Source organism: Osmerus eperlanus, chromosome 12 (genome assembly GCF_963692335.1).
Source record: "Osmerus eperlanus chromosome 12, fOsmEpe2.1, whole genome shotgun sequence".
Taxonomy (NCBI): domain Eukaryota; kingdom Metazoa; phylum Chordata; class Actinopteri; order Osmeriformes; family Osmeridae; genus Osmerus; species Osmerus eperlanus.
In genome coordinates, this window is record NC_085029.1 from 6304707 (window position 1) to 6329247 (window position 24541).

General features: G+C 42.9%; 1 protein-coding gene across 2 annotated transcripts; it reads left to right on the forward strand.

The window, feature by feature from the left end:
• The first annotated feature begins 3317 nt into the window (after positions 1 to 3317).
• polr3a (polymerase (RNA) III (DNA directed) polypeptide A) lies at positions 3318 to 23090 on the forward strand. Of its 2 annotated transcripts, XM_062474446.1 has the most exons (32): positions 3318 to 3510; positions 3880 to 4015; positions 4448 to 4585; positions 4782 to 4953; positions 5059 to 5213; positions 5431 to 5670; positions 5872 to 6034; positions 6176 to 6312; positions 6398 to 6501; positions 6584 to 6725; positions 6828 to 6968; positions 7194 to 7263; positions 7725 to 7852; positions 7953 to 8091; positions 9772 to 9936; positions 10404 to 10576; positions 13193 to 13304; positions 13516 to 13634; positions 15409 to 15546; positions 15812 to 15982; positions 16844 to 16957; positions 17584 to 17619; positions 17981 to 18067; positions 18169 to 18251; positions 18548 to 18718; positions 19245 to 19338; positions 19769 to 19861; positions 20227 to 20391; positions 21245 to 21409; positions 21487 to 21618; positions 21704 to 21836; positions 21947 to 23090. In XM_062474446.1, the coding sequence occupies exons 1-32, from the start codon at positions 3467 to 3469 to the stop codon at positions 22093 to 22095; spliced, it is 4209 nt and encodes a 1402-aa protein (XP_062330430.1). In that variant the 5' UTR covers positions 3318 to 3466; the 3' UTR covers positions 22096 to 23090. The 2 variants fall into 2 exon arrangements, with proteins under 2 accessions (XP_062330430.1, XP_062330431.1); XM_062474447.1 differs by lacking the exon at positions 17584 to 17619.
• The last annotated feature ends 1451 nt before the right edge of the window (positions 23091 to 24541 follow it).

A 24541-nucleotide genomic window follows, 5' to 3' on the forward strand; every position in this document is an offset into this window, starting at 1 on the left:
AGAGAGAGAGAGGGAATGAGAGGATGAGAGGGGACAGAGAAAGATAAAGAGAGAGTAGAGAGGTGTGGGGGGGAGAGTTCCTGGGAGGGGGGTTTCAATGCTTCTGAGAGGTGCCTCATTTTCCAGCACCATCTGTTCCTCGTTCTGTGAGTTGGGGGCTCCGTGTGTGTCAACCACCTCCCACGGACATGAAACACAGCCCCGCCAGCGAGGACTGCGTCACCTGTTTCAAACAACCACACTCTGTCACCCACGCCTGCTAACTACTAAGGGTTCTGCGTGTTTTCACTGTTCGCAAAGCGTCAGAGGAGACTCCTCCTCAGGGTTTTAACAAAGGCAGGCAGAGTTGCACTCTTGCAAGACCTCGGCCACTAATCTGAGTTCCGAGGAGAATAAGAATGAACAGGTTATTGAAAGCGGAGGGCAAGAAGGAAGGAGTGGACCGGGACCTGGAGGCTGAAGCAGAGAATCCCTGGAGGACGGAGAGATAGAGGGAGGGAGGAGAGAGGCACAGGAACAGGGCCGCACTCCTCCATTTCAATCAGCTGCACTCCTCTCACATAGCAGAGAAGCATCCGGGGGGGGGGGGGGGTGTATGGACTGCTGCCTTGCATCTTAATCGTTCCCTTTTAACCGCCTCCCAGGGTGTTTCTATGCAAATGCTTCCTTAGAGTTCTCCAGTAGATGTGAACCCGACTGTACAATGACAAGAGCAGCAAAATGGAGGGAAGACAGGAAAAAGCCTTGGTGGGAGAGATACTGGCATTACAATTCTTTAAAAATAAATTATTCATTTGCACATGGCTCTCCAGAGTGTAGGACAGACCATTGTTTCACATACACCGACAGTGCTTACATATGCATACATGCATATGTTATACTACCAGGCAGAAATGGCCCTGAAGTGAAGATACATGGTTTTACGACAACAAAAGATGCCCATTGCAACATTGCTACAGTATCTGCCTTTCCAGCACGAAAGATAGGTTGCTGCTATAAAGTAATACTTCTTCATTATAATCAGTTCCTGACCATTGATTGATCAGTGTTTAGGTGACACTAAAGTGACACTAAAGACAAGCCAATCAGATGTAAGAGAGGATAACCTCCTCTGTCAGGATAATGTTACACAAGCAAGTATTGATGAAGAGGCTACACAAGTATGTTGTATTCAATGTTGATTGAAAATAACTCATTTAGTAAATGCATGAAGATACATAATATTGATTCCCATGACTGTTGTAAGAACAACAACCTCCTCAAATACAAAGACACATACACACACACACACACACACAAATGCACACAGGCACAGAGCTGCTGGTCCCAAATAGCCATAATCTACGAGACCAAATGTCCCTCTGGGGATTCTCCCCTCATTTTGTTTTTCATCTCATCCTCTCTCTCTCATCTCCAGTAATTCAAAACACTAAATCCCAAAACAAGGAGACACAGGCTCCTGCTGTTTTGACAAGTGAAATGACTACAGGCGATGATTTGCTTCCCAGTCTAATTGCAGCACACGTTGCCCCAGCCCCAGCCCCAGCTCCCCAGTTTCAGCCCAAGCCCCAGCCTCAGCTCCTCACTTTCAGCCCCAACCCCAGCCTATGTCTGCACAGTCAATTCCATGCAGTGGAAAAGCATCATTAGTCCTGCCACCGTCCCCAAACCCACCACCGTTTGCTATATGGAGATTGAATGAAAATAGATTGTGTTCTTCAATATTTTATTGATAGCGGCTTCACAGAATGTTGCTACCGTTGACACTGTGGATAATTATTTCACCACAGATATAACACATACACATTATTTTTACTCCCCCCCATCTCTACCTTCCTCCAAGCCCTTCCATTTATGTGGAGAATTAGTTCTGCATAAATTACCCAGTGGAATATTGAATCAGTCTCAAGCCACCAAAGGCGAGTCTGTGTGTCTGATTACTGAGGAGTGCAGTCACACACACACACACGCACACGGGAGAGACTGAGCCTGTGAGCAAGAAGCTGACACCATTACAGTGACAGAGGAGAGGGAGGAAAGGAGGAGAAGGAGGCGGAGGAAAAGGAGTTAAATACAGAGATTCTCACTTGCTACAGCACAACAACTACACTGGAAACACTCATACTGACTGTCTCCTCATTACTTAATCATTAAAACAGGGCATGGGTTTCAAGAGAGAGAGGGATCAATCAATTGTCATGGGTCAATGTTTCACAGCCCTATTATGAACCCAGTGTGGATCTGTAAATTAAGTCCACTAATTACCCATGTTAATTACAAAAAGGAGGCAGCCGCATTGATCTGCAAATATGTTTTGCATAACATAATGATACTGTATCAACAGTAAACACTGATTTACCCCACAGCATAGAAAGGACAAGGGTCATCATCGCCAACAAAAAGAAAGACAATTAGAAAGCGTGCCAGTAATTGCCTGCTAATATCAATAGGCCTGTTGTTTACTTGCAAATGTTTGATTCAAATCTTCATAATTTTCATAATACTGTGATTTATGTAACATACTCTTCATCATCAAGTGGGGTCTCCACTCACCACTAAACTACAAGGATCTCATCATATATTTTGTGATTATGGGAAATACATGAAGAAGAAAGCATATTGCGTATACATATCTTAATTGGATGTTTAGCATCAGTACCGGTAGGTTAGGACAATGTTATCATTCCTAAAGACCCGTTCTTCTTATCCATATTGTATACGAGTTTCCCAGAGTTGTGTGGGAGGCATATCTGTGATTTCTTAATTTACCTACTGGGAGGTGTGTTTGCGTGTGTGTGTGTGTGTACATGTGTGTGCGTGTGTGTGTGCGTGCGTGTGTGTTTTACCATACATACTGTAGAAAGAGATGATGTCCACTGGAGTCCACTGGAGTGTCCAAGATGAGTGTATATAGTGTCATCTAGTGGCAAACTTTAGATTGCTAACGGAAAATGAAAACCAAAGTGAAAAATAATTTGGAGTGATACTTGTATTTTGCCAAACTGTCATTGACATAGTGGATTAAGAGATGAGACAAGAAGTAGACCAATTTGGGTGGATCATGGCACACATTTGACTGACCATATCAAATGTCGAATGGATTATGTCTTACAGGACATGACTAAAGATATTATTCGTATTCCTAACCAATATAATTGATTGATTTGTTAAATGTGTGCAGTGTCCACTTTTTCCAAATGCTGTGCTTTTGACACAAAAATATTAACTTGAATCCGCTAGGTGGTAGTATCGCGTGATGCAGCTTGTGTACTCCCTTCAACACTTTTTGCGAGAGTCGTTGTCTACGAGTTCATGGTTCAAGCTGTAGCAACACATTTCTTCTTCATGTGAACGCCAAGTGACAGTGTGTTGATTGCATGGGATAGTGTGGTCATGTGTAATAAAACATTAATTTGAATGCCTTACATCTATTTTACTCCGTTTATCGTGTGGAACAGCAGTCACAATGGTGAAAGAGCAGTTTAGGGAGACCGATGTGGCAAAGAAAATGTAAGTATGCCACCCAGCGTAGCTACTTAGCCACCTGGTAGCTATATTGCTAGCTAGCTAGCTAACTACAGGACTGTGCATGTGTTGCTCTCCGCTATTGTTTTAATTTGAAGAGCTTGATTAGCAAGAAAACGTATAGGCCTACTCGCCAGTGACAGATTTCAGAATCACAATCACATGACACAACTCCAGAACACACGAGCTACCTTCATTGATCTTGAGATGTGGGCCATGGAATTCTTAATGCAGTCTTGGGAGTCAATAATGCAATTGTTTATAGTATTTCTATTTTCTGTAAAATAAATATTTCTGTAAAACATGTGACATACTGTTGCATGTTCTAAACTATACTGTCATTTCTGTCTACAGAAGCCACATCTGCTTTGGGATGAAGTCTGCTGAACAGATGCGTCAGCAAGCCCACATCCAAGTAGTCAGCAAAAATCTGTACAGCCAGGACACCAAGCACACTCCTCTGTCTTATGGAGTGTTGGATCACCGCATGGTAGCTTGCTATTATTAGTACAAATGCTGAATTGCTAGTCAGCCTTACTGTATATTCTCCTCATAATTTCTCCTAACTTCCATTATGTAACCACATTCCCTCTCCTCAAAGCTATGTCCTCCTTGCCTCTTTCTAAAAACACACAGGTGGATAACACAGCTTGACAAGTGAAAACTTAAAATGAATTGCATGAGCCAATGGTATATAGTACCAATAACAGTATGACAGTATTGGTTGTTAGTATTGTTTCCACCCACATAAATATGACCTATTTATACTGAGGAGTGATTTGGGAACTCCACATTCCCAATCGCTGGTCAGCAGTAGTCTGGAGTTGACCAGAGCACATTAATCACTTACTATGGTCTCATGTATGGATGATGCACAATATCCCAGGTCCATGAAAACCTCTGCCGTCCTATTTTCTTAAAGGGCACCAGTGAGAAGGACAGACCATGTGAGACGTGCGGGAAGAACTTGGCAGACTGTCTGGGGCACTATGGATACCTGGATCTGGAGCTCCCATGTTTCCATGTGGGCTACTTTAAAGCTGTCATTGGAATCTTGCAAGTAAGATGAACCAAGACAGTATCAGCTAGGGGCTTTGGAATAGCTGTGTTGTTTAATTTCACATATGGCTGTAAGATGTGACCATGGTCCAATTGGAAAACAATTACATGCACAAATGCATCGGATCTTGAGTGCGTTGTCAGGGTGTTGTGCTCATATTTTCCCCTTGTGATTTAATGGGGATTGTTACCTACAGATGATCTGTAAGACATGCTCTCACATCATGCTGGCCGAGGCAGATAAACTCCCGTTCATGGATCAACTGAAGAGGCCTGGCCTAGCTTACCTCCAGAAACGAGGCCTCAAGAAGAAGATATCTGACAAATGCCGCAAAAGAACAATCTGTTTGAATTGTTCTTCATTTAATGGTAAAAATAAAAAAAACACTAGGTGTCCCGTCACTCATACAGACTTATTTCAGCCAGAGCCAAGCAATTTCAAATTGACAGCTTGACAATTGTGTTTTTTTTTAGGAACGGTAAAGAAGTGTGGCTTACTGAAGATCATACACGAGAAGTATAAATCAACCAAGAAAGTGGTGGACCCCGTCGTGTCTGAATTCCTCCAGTCCTTTGATATTGCAATAGAACACAACAAAGAAGTGGAATCCTTACTTACAAGAGCACAGGTGAATCTTTGTGAAAAGCTGGAATACTTTTCTGCTTTTCATGACATGACCATTTCACATGGTCATGTCAACTTATAATCACGCTGGAGCATCAATAATGTCTGGCCCTTATTTTGTAATTTGTTGTATTTGTTAGGAATATTTTTTGCGTGTGTGGGCTTTTTACTCTACCTCACCTCACTTCCTCATCATTGTTGCTGTGTCATCAAACTACTAGGAGAACCTGAGTCCTCTGGTGGCCCTCAACTTGTTCAAGAGGATCCCCGCGGAGGACATCCCCCTGCTGCTGATGAACCCAGAGGCCGGAAAGCCCGCTGACCTCATCTTGACCCGTCTCTTGGTCCCGCCCCTCTGCATCCGCCCTTCCGTGGTCAGCGACCTCAAGTCGGGCACCAACGAGGACGACCTCACCATGAAGCTCACGGAGATCATCTTCCTCAACGACGTCATCAAGAAGGTGATTTTTGCGTCGTTTTCAAACCTCTCATGCTTGTGACGTAATTGATTAATGACATTGTTACAAGACAATTCCTTGTTGCTTTGCGCCTACGTCCTATGACAATGGAATTACATTTCATATATCGTAGTGTTATTTTGAGTCATATTTCAAAGTATTGCAATGGCCAGAGAGAATTGACTTTATCTTGGCGTGATCCAGCACCGTATGTCAGGCGCTAAGACCCAGATGATCATGGAGGACTGGGACTTCCTGCAACTGCAGTGTGCCCTCTATATCAACAGTGAGCTGTCGGGCATTCCCCTCAATATGGCGCCCAAGAAGTGGACCAGAGGCTTTGTACAGAGACTGAAGGGCAAACAAGGTCTCGCTACTACATCACCTTCTTACCTTTCACCCATATTCTAATCTCTATCCTGAGGTGTTCATCTACTAGAGCAAGAGTGCCTACTGGATGCTGAATTCTGAACATATAAAATGACATCACCTCCGACATATTTTTCAGGACGATTCCGAGGAAACCTGTCGGGAAAGAGAGTAGATTTCTCCGGAAGGACGGTCATCTCTCCAGACCCTAACCTACGGATTGATGAGGTGGCTGTCCCCATTCACGTTGCCAAGATCCTGACCTACCCTGAGAAGGTAAGCCTCAGACCAAGAGTATAAAAACACCATCTCTATTAGCAATTCACTTGACTAAAAGATTCCAATTGCTTACTTGTTGAAGGTAAATAAAGCCAATTTGGAAATGTTGAGGAAGCTTGTTCGTAGCGGTCCAGATGTTCACCCAGGGGCCAACTTCATCCAGCAACGTCACACCCAGATGAAAAGGTGACCACTCTTCCAGTTATGAAACACCTCTCTGAAGCCTGTTTCGGCTTGGTAACTCAGTGTTTGCGTGTGTTTCTCTCAGGTTTCTGAAATACGGCAACAGAGAAAAGATGGCCCAGGAACTGAGGTTTGGCGACGTGGTGGAGAGACACATGATAGATGGAGACATTGTTCTCTTCAACAGGCAGCCTTCCCTTCACAAGCTCAGCATTATGGCACACATTGTGAGAGCCTGTCGGAACTGATGTACCACGTGCCATGCACAGCTTGTTGCTTGGGTACTCTCGTTCTGTGTTTATTGAAATGTTCTCCTTTCGATCCAATAGGCCCGTGTGAAGCCTCACAGAACATTCCGGTTTAATGAGTGCGTGTGCACGCCATACAACGCTGACTTTGACGGAGACGAGATGAACCTCCACCTCCCCCAGACGGAGGAGGCCAAAGCAGAGGCCCTGGTACTGATGGGGGTACGTGTCATACACACACACAAACACATCTCTTCCCTTTTCAAATGTCACACACTCATTCCAAAGGCTGAGCTTCTGGTGTTAGTGGGGGTACTTGTCACAGCCAAACAAACACCCTCTCTCCAGGATTTCTGTTCGTAAGTCCAGTGGGAAAGAAAATGCGGTTCTGAAAACAACTGTACGTCAAGTCACCTGTTTCACGCAGAGCATTCTGCTTCCTTTCAGACCAAAGCCAATCTTGTGACACCGAGAAATGGAGAGCCTCTGATTGCAGCTATTCAAGATTTCCTGACAGGTGAGCATTGTGACTCACAGCAGTGCAGTGACGTCAATCAAGTGTTCCTTTTGTGAAATGATTGAGACTATTGGCAGGTGCAGAAATTGCTTATTGTCCAGACAGGCTGGGCAACGCACTGAAAAGAAAGGTTTTTGATTGTTTTTTTCATGTGACTCAGTCCAGCTGTTCCCTGCCTACCATACACCTAGCAGGTGACGGGTCAAACTGTCATGTCCCCCAATCTTCTAGAAATATACATATTTAAACAATTTTCTGTTTATGTAGGGTATGCCCATTTTCCATGTTAGTCAGCAGCCCTGAAAATGTTTAAATGCATTGCAGTGGAGTACTCTGTGTTCTAAAACTGTCATTTACTGTTTTGATTTAAATAATGTCACAAATGTAATAAGTGCTCTCCTCAAGGGGAGTACCTGAACTACAAAGCAACAGTTCATCTCATTGTTGTTTCCCCACTCCAGGAGCCTACCTCTTGACTCTGAAGGACACCTTCTTCGACAGATCAAAAGCCTGTCAGATAGTAGCCTCAATCCTCGTTGGCAAAGATGAAAAAGTCAAGATTGCTCTCCCTCACCCTGCTATAATGAAGGTACTGTAAAGTACTTCCTTATAGTTTAGTTGGCTGACTCTTTTTTTAAGATTTCTATTTTATATAAATAAATAAAAATCCTTCCTTTTCCTGTTTTCAGCCAATGGCTCTGTGGACCGGCAAGCAGATTTTCAGTCTGATCCTGAAGCCCAGTAAGGCCTGCCCGGTTAAGGCCAACCTGCGCACCAAGGGCAAGCAGTACTGTGGGAAGGGAGAGGACCTCTGCTACAATGACTCCTGTGAGTCCTCCACAACCTACACTTTCAGCCACATCACCATAGGAATTCTTTCAAAGAAAATATTCCTACCGTTCAAAATATTAGGTTAGGAACTAATAGCAATATGAATAGGAAATATAGGTAAATGAATAGGAAATAGTAATTAGAAGTAATTGAAAGTGTTATAAATAATGCTTTTTAATTAGGATTACTCCGTCTAGAGGTTCCTTCTTGTACAAATATCCTACATCACCGAAGCACCCCCAGATCACATTGCCTACATCTTGCTTGACAGATGGCGTCAAGCACTCCTCTAGCCTCTTTTCAGTTGGTCTGCATTTCACAAATGTTCTTCATTGTGATCTAAATACCCTAAAACTTACTTTCGTCTTCCAGAAACAATTTTTTCCAATCATCCTCTGTCCAGTGTCTGGGTTCTTTTGCCTATCTTAATCCTTTCATTTTATTGGCCAGTCTGAAACTGTATTTTTCTTTGCAACTCTGCCTAGAAGGCCAGCATCTCTTGTCTCTTCAATGTTGACATTGAGACTGGTGTTTTGCGCTACCAATTAATGAGTCTAACTAACTCATTGACTCAAGTCATAACTGCCAGTTGATGACCTGTGAGGCATCTGTTTCTCAAACTATACTCTCTAATGTATTTTTCCTTTTGTTCAGTTTGCTCACCGGGGCCTCCCTCTTATTTTGAGGGAATAGAGTTGAACGAGATTTTCAGTTTCTTGGCAATTTCTTGCATGAAATAGTCTTCATTTCCCAGAACAAGAGTAGACTGACGAGCTTCAGAAGAAAGTTATTAGTTTTGAGCCATTTTGAGTGTAATCCAACCCACAATTGCTGACGTTCCAGATACTTAATATAAAGAAGGCCAGTTGATTTAGCTTCTTTATATTCAGCAATTTTCAGATGTGCTAATATAATTGCAAAAGGGTTTTCTAATGATCAGTTATCCTTCAAAAGTTATGACCATGGTTTAGCAAACACAGGGTGTTATTGGAACATAGGACTGATGGTTCAAATAAAATCAAAATAGATTTGTATAGGCCTTTTTACAAGCAATGTCACAGAGGGCTTCACATACGCCCATAGAACTGACCCTCAACCAACCTAAACCCTCAAAGAAGACAAGGAATAACTCCCAGAAAAACTCACAAGGTGAAAAAAATTGAAGAAACCTTGAGAGCTATTCAGTGAGGGATCCCCTCCTCCAGAGACGGTTGGTGAAAGAGAGGTGCAAAACACAGGCTAAACATAGTCATACAACAGGGAAGTGTCAATGGGTGTTGAAACACCAAAATCCAGTGTTCAATGGTTGTTGATATTGGGCCTCGGTTTTTCTTTCAAAAACAAGGACATTTCTAAGTGACCCCAAATTTGAACTGTATATCTTTATTTGTACTAAATCTTTATTTTCCTCTTACTGGAAGTAAAATTCAAGTACAGCACCTAAAAGGATAATCGTTACATTAATAAATATAATTTTTGTCAACTCTGGCATCAGCATGAAGAAAAGTGTGTGTGTGTGTATGGGGGTGGGTGGGTGGGTAATGCTTGGGAGCTTCCCATCTTGCCAGAGCCCTCAGTATTTGATAGACGGTGGGAGATTATTGGCCTTGATGCCAGACTGTGTGTGTTAGTGACCCCCCTGGTCTCTCTGCCGTCTGTGTCTCATCCCTGTTTCAGTTGTGGTGATCCAGAACAGTGAGCTGCTGTGTGGCAGCCTGGACAAGGGCACCCTGGGCTCTGGCTCCAAGAAGAACATCTTCTACATCCTGCTCCGGGACTGGGGTCAGCTGGAGGCCGCCAACGCCATGTCCCGCCTAGCGCGCCTTGCACCCGTCTACCTCTGTACGTCCCTCCTATCCTTTTACATTCTCCAGCGATCGGCATGAAAACAAAAAGTTGAGCCTAGTAAAGTTGGAACTATTAAACTTAACATTTAATGGATTCATCTCCACCCCAAATTGTCAGATAGACAGTAATTGCATGTTTACTGGAAAAGTCAATGGTGAGGCATTTAAGATTGTGAGAAAAAAAACCTTGTTCAACCTTACTGCCTACATGGCAAATACATAAGTGAATGTATATAGCTGATCTGACTAAAGTGATCCGGCAAACATTGTGCATTTGAATGTACATAAGAATTCAGCTGTGGACCTAGTTCATCCATTTTGAAGTGAAAAAAATTATCAAAGGAGCGTCTGTCAAATTAATTTTATGTCAGAATGTGACGTACTGGTATTTGAATAGTTGGTTTGAAATTTTAAACGCTATTTTAGGTTTTTAGTTCTAACTGTTTATTGTGTTCCATGCAGCCAACCGAGGGTTCTCCATCGGTATTGGAGATGTGACCCCTGGCCAGGGCCTGCTGAAAGCCAAGCAGGATCTTCTGGACGGCGGCTACAAGAAGTGTGACGAGTACATAGAGGCTCTGAAGACCGGCAAGCTTCAGCAGCAGCCAGGCTGCACAGCAGAGGAGACCCTAGAGGTTTGCTGAGAAATACACACACACACACACAGACACACAGACAGATGCTCCATTTCCTCAAGACCAATTTTTAGTTTGATTATTCATCCTAAATGGTGTCTGCTGTTAGCCTGGTCCTAACCAGACTCTCGTACATTTCATTTGTACAGAGAATCTGGGCTCGATCCATTGACAAGCGTTAACTTCCTTGAAGGCGGGTACTCTTGGATCTGCCCAGAGCCACTCTGGATCTGGCATAACCAATCGCTAGCGTTCGCCTTAGCCAACTCCTTCACCACTAAGGGAGTTAGCTGGAAAATCAAACGAACCCCGTGGGGATCGATTGTTCTTGCTCCAGCTTTAACATCTGAATATTCGGCAGCGTTGCCACAACAGACCGAATGGCTTCGCTCGCATCTGTCTCCGCCGCCATTATGGAACTACAACTCAAACTAGCGCACAACATCAACGTCATCGTTCTCAGCCACTCCTTCTGTTCACTGATTGGACCGGTAAAAAGTTTACCGGCGACATCTGACTAATATATCTAAAGCCCAGACACGCTACAGAATCAAAATGAAAATTGAGCGGAAGTACATAGGAGGGCAGAGACAGGCTAATCTGCTGTACCATAACAGACAGATCCGTACTCCAGGTATTAGGAGGTGGGAATCTTTTGGTGCCTTTCGATTCAAATCGATTGTTGGGGTCACGATTCGATTAAAAATCGATTCAAGATTTTGTATTTTTTTAATAATGTAAAAAAAGATTTTTGGAATTTGTGAATTGATGTGAATCGCTAGAAGACTGAATCGCGATTCACATGTGAATCGATTTCCCCCACCCCTAACAGGTATAGACTGTTCATATACAGTTAGGTCCATAAATATTTGACATTGACACAATTTTCTTCATTTTGGCTCTGTATACCACCACAATGGATTTGAAATGAAACAATCAAGATGTGCTTTAAGTGCAGACTTTCATTTCATTACTTTAATTTCAGGGTATTTACATCCAAATCAGGTGAACGGTGTAGGAATTACAACACATTTGATATGTGGCCCCCCCCTTTTTAAGGGACCAAAAGTAATTGGACAATTGGCTGCTCAGCTGTTCCATGGCCAGGTGTATGTTATTCCCTCATGGGAGTTCGTTATTTCATTGACAAGGAGCAGATAAAAGGTCTAGAGTTCATTTCAAGTATGATATTTGTGTTTGGAATCTGTTGCTGTCAACTCTCAATATGAAGTTTAAAGAGCTGTCACCATCAGTGAAGCAAGCCATCGTTAGGCTGAAAAATCAAAACAAACCTATCAGAGAGATAGCAAAAACATTAGGTGTGGCCAAATCAACTGTTTGGTACATTCTTAAAAAGAAAGAACGCACTGGTGAGCTCAGCAACACCAAAAGACCCGGAAGACCACGGAAAACAACTGTGGTGGATGACAGAAGAATTCTTTCCCTGATGAAGAAAAACCCCTTCACAACAGTTGGCCAGATCAAGAACACTCTCCAGGAGGTAGGCGTATCTGTGTCAAAGTCAAAAATTAAGAGAAGACTTCACCAGAGTAAATACAGAGGGTTCACCACAAGATGTAAACCATTGGTGAGTCTCAAAAACAGGAAGACCAGATTATAGTTTGCCAAAAAACATCTAAAAGAGCCTGTACAGTTCTGGAACAACATCCTATGGACAGATGAGACCAAGATCAACTTGTACCAGAATGATGGGAAGAGAAGCGTATGGAGAAGGGAAGGAACTGCTCATGATCCAAAGCATACCACCTCATCAGTGAAGCATGGTGGAGGTAGTGTTATGGCGTGGGCATGTATGGCTGCCAATGGAACTGGTTCCCTTGTATTTATCGATGATGTGACTGCTGACAAAAGTAGTAGGATGAATTCTGAAGTGTTTCGGGCAATATTATCTGCTCAGATTCAGCCAAATGCTTCAGAACTCATAGGACGGCGCTTCACAGTGCAGATGGACAATGACCCGAAGCATACTGCGAAAGCAACCAAAGAGTTTTTTAAGGCAAAGAAGTGGAATGTTCTGCAATGGCCAAGTCAATCACCTGACCTAAATCCAATTGAGCATGCATTTCACTTGCTAAAGACAAAACTGAAGGGAAAATGCCCCAAGAACAAGCAGGAACTGAAGACAGTTGCAGTAGAGGCCTGGCAGAGCATCACCCGGGACGAAACCCAGCGTCTGGTGATGTCTATGGGTTCCAGACTTCAGGCTGTCATTGACTGCAAAGGATTTGCAACCAAGTATTAAAAGTGACAATTAGATTTATGATTATGTTAGTTTGTCCAATTATTTTTGGTCCCTTAAAAAGGGGGGGGCCACATATAAAATGTGTTGTAATTCCTACACCGTTCACCTGATTTGGATGTAAATACCCTGAAATTAAAGCTGAAAGTCTGCACTTAAAGCACATCTTGATTGTTTCATTTCAAATCCATTGTGGTGGTATACAGAGCCAAAATGATGAAAATTGTGTCAATGTCCAAATATTTATGGACCTAACTGTAAGTGCTGGAGTCAAGAGTTCCACTAGTGTGAGTGATGGAAGGAAGGGTATGGTGGATGTAACTGTAAGTGCAATGCCTGCCTGCACCTGTCCCCAGGCCCTGATCCTGAAAGAGCTGTCAGTCATCAGAGACCACGCAGGCAGCGCCTGTCTTCGAGAACTGGACAAGAGCAACAGCCCTCTCATCATGGCCGTGTGCGGCTCCAAAGGTAGGATTGGATCACCCTTGCCATTCACTATAGATCAGCAAGCTGTCATTCACACAACTGTCATGGCTGCCCAGCCAGGTGGGTGCACCAGGACTTAAGGATCCCTCTGGCCCCCGAATGGCGATTGCCATGGCGACAGGGTACCCCGAGGCCTTGTATGCGCGAGTTGTGTAGATTGCGTTCACTCTTCCTCCTCCTCCTCCATCATCAGGCTCCTTCATCAACATCTCCCAGATGATTGCTTGTGTCGGCCAGCAGGCCATCAGCGGATCCAGAGTTCCAGATGGCTTTGAGAACCGCTCTCTGCCCCACTTCAAAAAGCATTCCAAGGTAAGGTACACCGCTGGCATCCCCCCCCCCCCTTCATGCCAGTTACGTATAAATTACATTAAATTACATGAAATGTAATTTAACCAATGTAACCAACTACGCCTTACTTGATCTATGTCATCCTGAGCTAGATGTACAGTACTGTGCTAGATGTACAGTAAAGTGCACACATTTAAAAAGTTAAAGATCCTGTAAAGTGGACCTGAAAACAAGTTTTAAGTTCGCCACACCACAGAATAATGTGTTATTAACTACCCATCCAAATTCGAATGAAAAAATAACACCGACAAGTATGTCAAATTAGGCTTTGAAATCGTGAAAAAATCAGCAGTCTTCTCTGCTTGAGACTGGGGGGGCGTGTCGCCTGAAGGAGCTGAAGCTCCGCCCCTCGCTGCCTAGTGCCTACCTCCGACCCAGATAATAGACGCTATGTCAAGCCGAACAAAACCATATAGGCTAGAATTATAATTTATTTGTTCAATGAGTGAAACATACAGATGCATATAAATGAAATGTTCCCCTGAGCTGTAACAGTAAAAATGGACACCAGAGACAGCAGACAGTGAGCTCTCCAACTAGGCTACTTCTAACACATTAGCTACCATTTCACCAAAATACCATCATTCTACACCGAGTAGCCTATCAATTTAGCGGTTTGCACTAACTCATAGCAGAGATACCTCTGGTAAAGTTATCTAGTATAATTATAACAAGCACACAGAACAGAGTGATGAACTGCTGGCAGCGGTGGATTGTCCAGGTGCGACCGGGAGGAGGAACGGCCGGGAGGGCGATGCTCGGTACGGCTCCGCGCTGCAAGAGAAGCCGTGTGTCCGCGAACCCCGTCTGTCTCTGGTCCATGTTAAAACTATCCGCTGTGAAATGATCACTGCATTTACTCATTTAGCAGACTCTCTTATCCACTGCAGAGGCGGCTGTTGGAGTTTATCCGAAGCTTTCCATCAGCGTGGCTCTTCACAAAATCTATCCACCTATTTTTCCTTTCATTATCAATAGGGAACTTAAATGGCGTTGCAGCGCAGCTGGAGTTCTTGCATCCAGGGAAGATGCAGTTGCGGTTGGTGGGAGACATCCTGAAGCTAGCTAGCTAGCTGATGTAGGCTACAATAACAGTACAGCAGGAGGAGCCATTCAGTGATCTTACGTAGATGGGGCGAAATGACGTAGATAGGGCATTTTTTGGCTCCGCCCATTAAAACCTGATCTGAAAACGGAAGAGAAACTGTTCTTCGGTTTAACTCCACATTTCAGTGCGACAAAGTTTTAGCGCTTTGCACATGCTTTCAGGAACTCATTTCACACGTATATAATGTACTTAGAAGCAAAACATGGAATTTACTTTACAAGATCTTTAAGCAAAAATGCTGTAAGACAATGTAAGACGACATTTAACAAATGTTTTCTCAACATTGCACTTTTATTTATCAGCACAAATATTTAAAATAATATTAGTGTAAAACATATTGGGTGCCTAAAACTTTTGCACAGTACTGTATGTAGAAAGGTATGATCTAGTTTGGTAGGATCTAGTTTGCTGCAAATATCACAAGGGTCCTATCGATATTAATGTTCCTCTTTAGAAACTGTTTACTAACTGAACATCTTGATTGGAGATTACACTTTGTAATCCTAATATAGGTTTAGGCACACCGGGTATAACGAGGATAAATCATACGGTTTTAATGAACGTCTGACCCACCCACGGCATCAAAAGGACAATTTAACAGTCCCTGTAACCCTCTGATTTACCTAGCTCCCTGCTGCCAAAGGCTTTGTGGCTGACAGCTTCTACTCAGGGCTGACACCCACAGAGTTTTTCTTCCACACAATGGCTGGTCGAGAGGGCCTGGTGGACACGGCAGTTAAAACAGCTGAAACTGGATACATGCAGGTAAAACCTCTGACGCATTCAAAGGTTTTTCTCTCTCACTCTCTCACACACACACACACACACCTTTCTCTCCTCCACCTACTTTCTTCAGTATCTCTTTCAACTCTCTGTATCACTGTTTCCCCGACTTTGCTTATCTGGTCTAATGACAGCCTCAACAGCATGTATTTTCCCCCCCTTACGACCTTCCCCCCTCAAAACCTTGCTTACCATCCACCACCACGTCTTATGGTTCTCCTTGCTGGGAGGGTGTGTTTTGGTGTAGAGGCGGCTGGTCAAGTCCCTGGAAGACCTGTGTTCTCAGTACGACCTGACAGTGAGGAGCTCTACCGGTGACATAATTCAGTTCATCTACGGAGGAGACGGCCTGGACCCGGCCGACATGGAGGGCAAGGACGAGCCCCTGGAGTTCCACAGGGTTTTGGACAATATCCGGGTTAGTACCCTACCCACCCACCTACAGACTGAGTTTATCCCTGAAGTGTTTGATTCTAACATGTGGAATTAATGAATGTATCGTGAACCAGATGGTTGTTGCTTCATTTTTAAGGTTGTGGTGCATGTTATTCAAGGAAATTCTTGCATTACTGAGGTAGATTATATCTATTTAGTAAAAACGTTGTTTAATTTTAGTTAATTTCACTCTCAAGGTTAGTTAAACCCTCTCAACAAGTAGTGTGGTTGTTTATGTTTTGAAGTAAAGTACACAGTCATTATATTAATAGCCCTCCCTGGAGAGTGATAAGCAACCATGACATTTGATTTATCATTCCCTTTTAAACCATAGCAAGTTATAGCTATAACAACACCCCAAGTTCAGCCAAGGATATGAAATCATCTTTCATCAGTTCATTCAAGTCCATATCTTTGTCTGTCTGACACTGGGGTTGTTTCTACTCCAATGTGTGAAAATTTTGGACTTGATTGGACTAGTTGATAGAATTTAGTAACAGAAAGGTAGTTCTTTTATATAACTACTTTCCTAGCAGATTTGTTTTGGAAACCCAGCCTGAATAATTGAATGTGAAGCGCTAGCCTTCCCTCTGTAAATGTGATCTAGTTTCAGATTTGTGTTTGCCATACTGTACCACAGAAGCGACTGACTCAGACTAGATTGTTACTTCTTTACGGTTGATTGAGAGATCAGTGATTAGGGAGGTGACTGCTTAACCAGGAGCCAGGAGAGAGGGGACCACTGTGTAGATTGGCCCCTGTGCAGCAGTGGCCCCCTGGGTAAAAGACTGATCTGCAGGCGTGGTCTTTGTGCCCCCCCCCCCCCCCCCCCCCCCCCCTCCAGGCCGTTCACTCGAGCATCGACGAGCCGGCCCTCAGCAAGAACGAGCTGGTCCTGACCGCCGAGGCCATCATGAAGAGGAGCGACTTCAAGTGTTGCAGAGACAGTTTCCTGGAGGTAGGCTGGTGAAAATAAAATAAAACTGTCCAAAAATATAATCGTCCAATGTTGGGAGACAAGTTCTAATTAGAAGCTGATTTCTTGTAATTATGTAGGGGAATGGACTATTGGCTCTTCATCACTGCCATTTTGCCAATCTGTAATTTGTAAAATGTGTGCATGCTTTGTTACTTCCACACGTACCTTACATGAGTCAGATGGGAAACTCATCTGAACTCAGTAGTCAGTCAATGTGTAATGGATGGGGTTTATTACCAAGCCATTCTCTGGTAATGATAGACATCTGACCACACTCAGTGTTACAAGGTAGATGCTATCCTCATTGTATGCACCCATTTTAATTTTCCCCGTAATCCATTGTGACTTTCAGTAATTAGGTGTTTGGATACGGTTAGAATTGACGTTCTCTATTCGGCAGGCTTCAGGATTAGTGTAAGTTAATGGTGTAGTTTTTCCACCTTGCATCCTTTCTGGATTACCCAAGCTCAACCCCAACCCCCCACCACCTAGACCTTATTGAAGAAACAACCAACGGATATTTATTATAAATCCAGTATCTTGAATTGTAGGTATTGATCATGTCATTCCTTTCCCTCGCCACAATTTTGTTGAACCACCCTTAGGCATTAACCGAGACCGGCTCTGAGAAGTATTTGGAGGTATTGTTGCAAAGCATGATGGGACATGGTGTGAAACAATAATGCCAGATTGTCTTTTAACCTGTTCAGATTGCTTTCCAAGGTGCCTGTTACTCACACAACAAACATTGAATGCACTAATTATGTACACGTTGCATTGTGTGAGTTAAGTCAACAGGACATGTTGCTGGGTTTGAGGAATGCGTCTACTGTGACTGTAATGAGTTGTCTTTTGCAATAATGGTCTGTCCTTACATCAAACAACTGCTTGGAATTGTACTCAAGCTCTACAACAACAATACTGCCATGGTTTGAAAAGATCAATATGCATTTAATCCAGCCTTAGGACCCCCCCCTTCACGTATCGCCTTCTTCTCTTCAGGAGATCAAGAAGTTCATAAAGAGCATGTCTGAGAGAATCAAGAAGACCAGGGACAAATATGGCATCAATGACAACGGCACCACGGAGGTAGGCTATCAGATTAGCTTCAGCAGTCTAAATCCACCAGCTGTCTGTCTCGTTCCTGTCTCGTAGCCAGGTCTAAAATCACTGCTCTTCCTGCGTTCCAGCCCAAAGTTCTGTACCAGCTGGACCGCATCACTCCTACCCAGCTGGAGAAGTTTTTGGAGACATGTAGAGACAAATACATGAGGTACCCGGTCATGTGGTCGATTAGCTGTGACCAAAACACACTCACACAGCTGTGGTCACAAAGAGGATGTAATTATGTATACTTTGGTACTTGGTCCTTAACACGTTGAATTAAATGAAAGATTCTTCAAAGTATTCCCTAGTTCTATAGTTTGATTTCTGATGGTGGCGGGGGCTTGCCAGGTTGCAACAAAGCCTACTTGTCGATAAATCTGCCCAGAACCGAGAAATTCACCCAGTGGGATTCTGACCATGCTATCAGGATTATAGTTTTCTGTTGTTTCATGTGTCTGACAGAGCCCAGATGGAGCCGGGCTCAGCTGTGGGAGCATTGTGTGCCCAGAGTATTGGGGAGCCTGGCACCCAGATGACTCTGAAAACCTTCCATTTCGCTGGGGTGGCCTCCATGAACATCACGCTGGGGGTACCTCGCATCAAGGAGATCATCAACGCCTCCAAAAACATCAGGTATTATGAAGTGGCAGCACCACCAAACCCATAATCGCTTTGTATTGTATTGTATTAGCTAAAGTCTTGGATAAATCAGAAAAACCTGTCTGGGTAATCTCAGGTCAGTGTAATCTCAGGTCATGGTAATCTCAGGTCATGGTAATCTCAGGTCAGGTTAATCTCAAATCAGGGTAATATCTGGTCTGAGTCATTTCAGGTCTGGGTAATCTCAGGTCTGGGTACTAAAAGTTGCTTTAATCGAACTTCTGCTTGTCCTCCCTCGCTTGCTCAAATGGAGGCTGGTCAGTAGGCGCGCTGGCCGTAATTGGCTTCTCTCTGATTAGACAGATGAAAAGAGTGTCTGCAAATGTGCTGCCCCATTTCAAACACTTTCCCCCTTCTCCCTCTCCTGTAATTACTCTTGTCCGGGATACATTTCATCTAGGGAAGTCAATAAACCTGGGGCCATCCTGGAAGCTTCTCAGTGCACGGTAAACAAGCTCTTGGGCTGCAATTTGGCTAAACCTCTGTTTTACCCTTTCAGTACCCCTATAATCAGCGCCCATTTGGATGTAGAGGATGACGCTGATTTTGGCCGCCTGGTGAAAGGAAGGATTGAAAAGACTCTTCTCGGAGAGGTATTTCCGCCCTCGCCACAGTTGACCCTTTAAGTTTTTTCTCAAGTAAAAAATCCTGCACTTCTTTTTTTCTATTGCCCTGACATTTTAAGGTTTACATTCAAATAGTGTTGAATGGATGTGTACCTGTAATTAGTGGTAAATACCATGTGTCTCTGACACTTTCATGACAGTAAGTGGCGTCCACGAAGACGCAGTTATTCAAGATAATCCCTTCAAGATAAATTATTTCTAAAATGTCCAACCAACTGAGATTGAAAGTTAAACAAGGTGACATTGAAAACAATGAACATAAGATTGATATTTCTCACTACAGCTTTGCATCCCAAATAGTTTTTTCATACTATAAAATATTTTTTCTCGTCATGTGCAAAACTGGAATGTTTACACATTTTCACAACCAATGTGAATCATGTTCCTTCTCCTCCAGATTTCCGAGTACATAGAGGAGGTCTTTCTACCTGACGATTGTTTAATTCTGGTAAAGCTGTCCCTGGAAAGGATCCGACTATTACGCTTAGAGGTACAGTATTTGTCTTTCCTGTATTAGCACCACCACTAGTGTTTTACTTTGAGGATTGGCTTAGTACTATGCTTAAAGCCACATTCACGTCTTTACGGACTCCCAAATAATTCACTTTTGACAAGAAGTTATTAGTGATTACCTTGCGGTCACATAGTGACTTTGTCGCTTCACAGCAGCATGATATCAGATGCTTTTAAAACAAGTGTGTTTGTTTATTCCAATTCTGTGTTTGATATTATTTGCGTAAAAATATTTTGTGCGTTTTCAGAGTGTTTGTAGACTGATGGGATTAACAGACACTTCTATGGGGGGGATCATTTAACAGTGCTGAATTTCCTGCAAAAATTACTTTTGATTTACAGGTGAATGCTGAAACCGTGCGTTACTCCATATGTATGTCCAAGCTGCGCGTTAAGCCCGGGGACATTGCTGTGCACGGCGAGGCCGTCGTCTGTGTGTCTCCACGAGAAAACAGCAAGAGCTCCATGTACTATGTGCTGCAGTCTCTCAAAGAGGAGCTTCCCAAGGTGACTGGTGCTTTCTCCAATGACACAGTGGAAATGGAGAAATGTCGGAGAGCAGCTTCTTTTTTGGGGGGTTTGTCCCTCGACACACTCCATAGTTTGGTTTTGCGGCAATCGCACATACAGTTTTGAAACTGCTCATTGCTAATCACTTTTGTAGCAATATGGGGTCGTTTTTGAGAAAGTCAGGGATTGGAATGTTCTTTCCGTGAGCAATAACAGTGTATTTCAAAATGAGCCCTCACATTGAGTGGGTTCTCAAGGAGATGCACTTGGGGACTGGAATGAGAGAATGCAAGCCGAGACATTTCTAAAGTCACTGCTCTCTGCAACAGGTTTCTTTTCAGCATCTGCCAGATGTAGTCTAGTTCATTAGTTCGTATTTTATTCCACTAGACTGAATTTTTGTACGTTGACATTTCAGGGTGGATAAAAGAGCTATGCTGAGTTCTGTGAGCAGATTGCTCAGACGACAATCTTAAAAAAATTGCATTTTAGCAGCAACCCTTAAGAAAAACTGTTGGTCGTTCTACCGTCCTGAAAGTAAATACATAATTGAGAGCAAGATCTAGCATGATTCATTGTAGATTGTGTTTTATTGTGAGCATTCATTTCTTTAAGCATATTTACGTATTGCTTACATATCTGCCAACTGCGTTTACTGATGGCTTTCATATCTGCCATCTCAAAAATACCTTTCAGACATCCACTCACATCGTCAATACCTCTCCTCAGAACATTTTTCTTTGTTAAAATCTGTTGACTTTAATGTTACCGTGAAAAAAAGAAATCATAATTTTCATTGCCTTTGTTTTCCTGCTCCCACACCTCTAATCCTTTCGTTTTCTGTGACCAGGTGGTAGTGCAGGGAATCCCGGAGGTGGCAAGAGCTGTCATTCACATCGATGAGCAGAGTGGAAAAAACAAATACAAGCTCCTGGTTGAGGGGGACAACCTGAGAAGCGTCATGGCAACCCACGGTGTGAACGGCAACAGGACCACCTCAAACAACACCTACGAGGTAAACATTTATTCACCTAATACCCAGATTGTTTATTAATGCTCGGGTGCTAAGGTGACCTGGGCTCTCGCTTTCAGGTGGAGAAAACACTTGGGATTGAGGCGGCAAGGTCCACTATTATCAACGAGATCCAGTATACCATGGTGAACCATGGGATGAGTATAGACAGGCGTCATGTCATGCTCCTGGCTGACCTCATGTCCTACAAGGTTGGTGGTGGCAGCAGAACATCGTGATTTATCCAGACCCACTCAGCAGTGGGTTTCACACAACTTTCACTCAAATGTTCTACAGGGAGAGATCCTGGGAATTACCCGATTTGGCCTGGCTAAGATGAAGGAGAGCGTCCTTATGCTGGCATCGTTTGAGAAAACCGCTGATCACCTTTTCGACGCCGCCTACTTCGGACAAAAGGACTCGGTTTGCGGTGCGTTAACTCCTCGTTTTCACTCTTGTAACTGTTGTAACAATCCAGGATATAATTTGGACGTGTAGCTAAATTGTTTCCCTCCTACATTCTCTCTCTGTTCTCTCCAGGCGTGTCTGAATGCATCATCATGGGCATCCCAATGAACATCGGTACAGGGTTGTTCAAGCTGCTACACAAGGCTGACAAGGATCCCTCGCCGCCTAGGAGACCGCTGCTCTTTGACAGCCCAGACTTCCACATCCCATTAGTCACGTAGACCTTTCACCTGTCAATCATCCCCTTCCCCAGCCCCGCCCCTGCCTTTTAACCTCCCCTTCACATGGTTTGCCTTACAGGGGTAGAGGTGCAAGACAAAGATGGGTGTGCATCCATGAACATGTGCTGGTTTGAAGAAGGACAGGTTCAGGCGATGCGTTGAATTGTTTGCAGCATTGTGTGTGTGGGGGGGGGGGTCAGTGTCTGCATAAACAACAGGCCTTTACTTTAGTCCAATAAAGCTCTTCTGGCTGAAGTTTTCTTTCCGACTCAAACCCCAATGGCTCTGTAGATGGTTGTGCCTGTCAAAAAGCTTTTCCATTGGAACCAAGACTGGAAAATGTGAATCTTTTACTTATCGTGCTTTTTTCAGCTGCACTAAAGATAAACGACCACTAAAGATGTTTATTTTTGTTTTGTTTTTGACTGAAGCCATGTGATGCAGTGTTTGGCCTGTTTTAAATGGCAGAAGACAGGCAGTCCCTTATGCTTATGTTTATTTGTGCATGGAGAGTACTGAAAGCTTTAGAACTTTAAGAAAGTCTTCCTTTTCCTTCTTGCTTGGACAATGATGTTGCATCGGAGACATTGTGCTGACAAAATTTGAAATATGTTTTTCTTTTAAGGTTTTTGTGGAATTGGAATCTGACAGGTGTCCAGTCAGAGGACTAGGGACGTAGTTGGGTACATGGCTTTATTCAGGGTGTTTCAGGATGCTGAAAGCATTTTCCAAATTTTTTTCTCATGTGGGTCACCAACTCAACACCTCTCATGCAGCAATAAAGCTTATTGACCTAGTATCCTTTAAATTCAGAGGTACAATTACTCTACTATCTGGTATAAAGCTCTCGTAGGAAAAAAGATTTCCTGATATCACAATGATAAGGCCACTGTTGGATTGTGTTAGGTCTCAAATGATAACTCTTACATCAGCAGCTTTTCATTTTCTGTATGTATGTATATATTGGTTGTGAATAAAGTATTGGGTGAAGGATACATTCAAGATGTTTAATTCAGTGCCTGATTAAAATATATACAAAAATGTACCCTTAAGCTTTAGGGGTACAATACATTTTCCACAGGAAATCAAAACACTATGTATTACAATTACACAACTCGTGTTCAGGTTAAGGTTTAAGTTTGCAACAAGTTTGTTACCTCAAGTATCAACATTACATTGTAACATTGTAATTAATATCCACTTTTGATGAGGGATCATCAAAGGAGAATATGGTGCTGTAGAGTTGAGGCCCTTTACTGTGATGACAGCCCACGGGCTTTTAGCTACACAACAGAGGCAGACAAATGGAGCTCTGCCTACAGGTTTACCCACTGAGCACAAAAATGCTTATCAGCAGGTATAATTACATTTAGTCATTTAGCAGACGCTCTTATCCAGAGCGACTTACAGTAAGTACAGGGACATTCCCCCGAGGCAAGTAGGGTGAAGTGCCTTGCCCAAGGACACAACGTCAGTTGGCATGACCGGGAATCGAACTGGCAACCTTCGGATTACTAGCCCGATTCCCTCACCGCTCAGCCAAAAGACTCCCCCTGTCAGTGCATGATTGACAATGTCACCTGAGCTTGAAGAAGTAGTTGCTCCAATTACATGTCCTTTATTTTTTGCTTTGTACACTTTCAGGCACAATACAGATTAACAATGAAAAGGCACAACAAATACTATTTTAGTTGATATATGCATTTTTGTGCTCAGATTACATTGAATTAAAAACTTTAATTCATTAAACTTTTAAATCGAATTGCATACAATTCGATTTTTAAAACATTTGTATTTCTTATTTTACCAAATTTTACATATATTTGTTTTTATCTTACTGTATTGTACACAAGTTCTCATTATCAAAGTGTTGGCATTCTTGTATGAAAGCAAAACAACCATCATAAACAAGCGCATTTAATGTCAACTAAACGGGCTATGCACAATATGTCTATAAAGCAATTCTATATAAATTCAATATTGAATATTTCATAGTATGATGTCAAAAACATGTAAATTGTCACAATTTTACAAAAATACATACATTCATTTTGTGATTCACTTTGGGACTTCAGTGAATCTTATATGTAAGTGTATCCTGCATGTGAAAAGACTAATGTTGGTTTTTTATATCACTCTACTTTCTAACAGGACACAATGTAAACTTGAATCAACTATAATAGCAATAGAGTGATTTGTGCTTGACCCATTGTAAGGGAAGCATGTTTAGATTTGAATGTACAGTTAAGTCCATAAATATTTGGACATTGACACCATTTTCATCATTTTGGCTCTGTATACCACCACAATGGATTTGAAATGAAACAATCAAGATGTGCTTTAAGTGCAGACTTTCAGCTTTAATTTCAGGGTATTTACATCCAAATCAGGTGAACGGTGTAGGAATTACAACACATTTTATATGTGGCCCCCCCCTTTTTAAGGG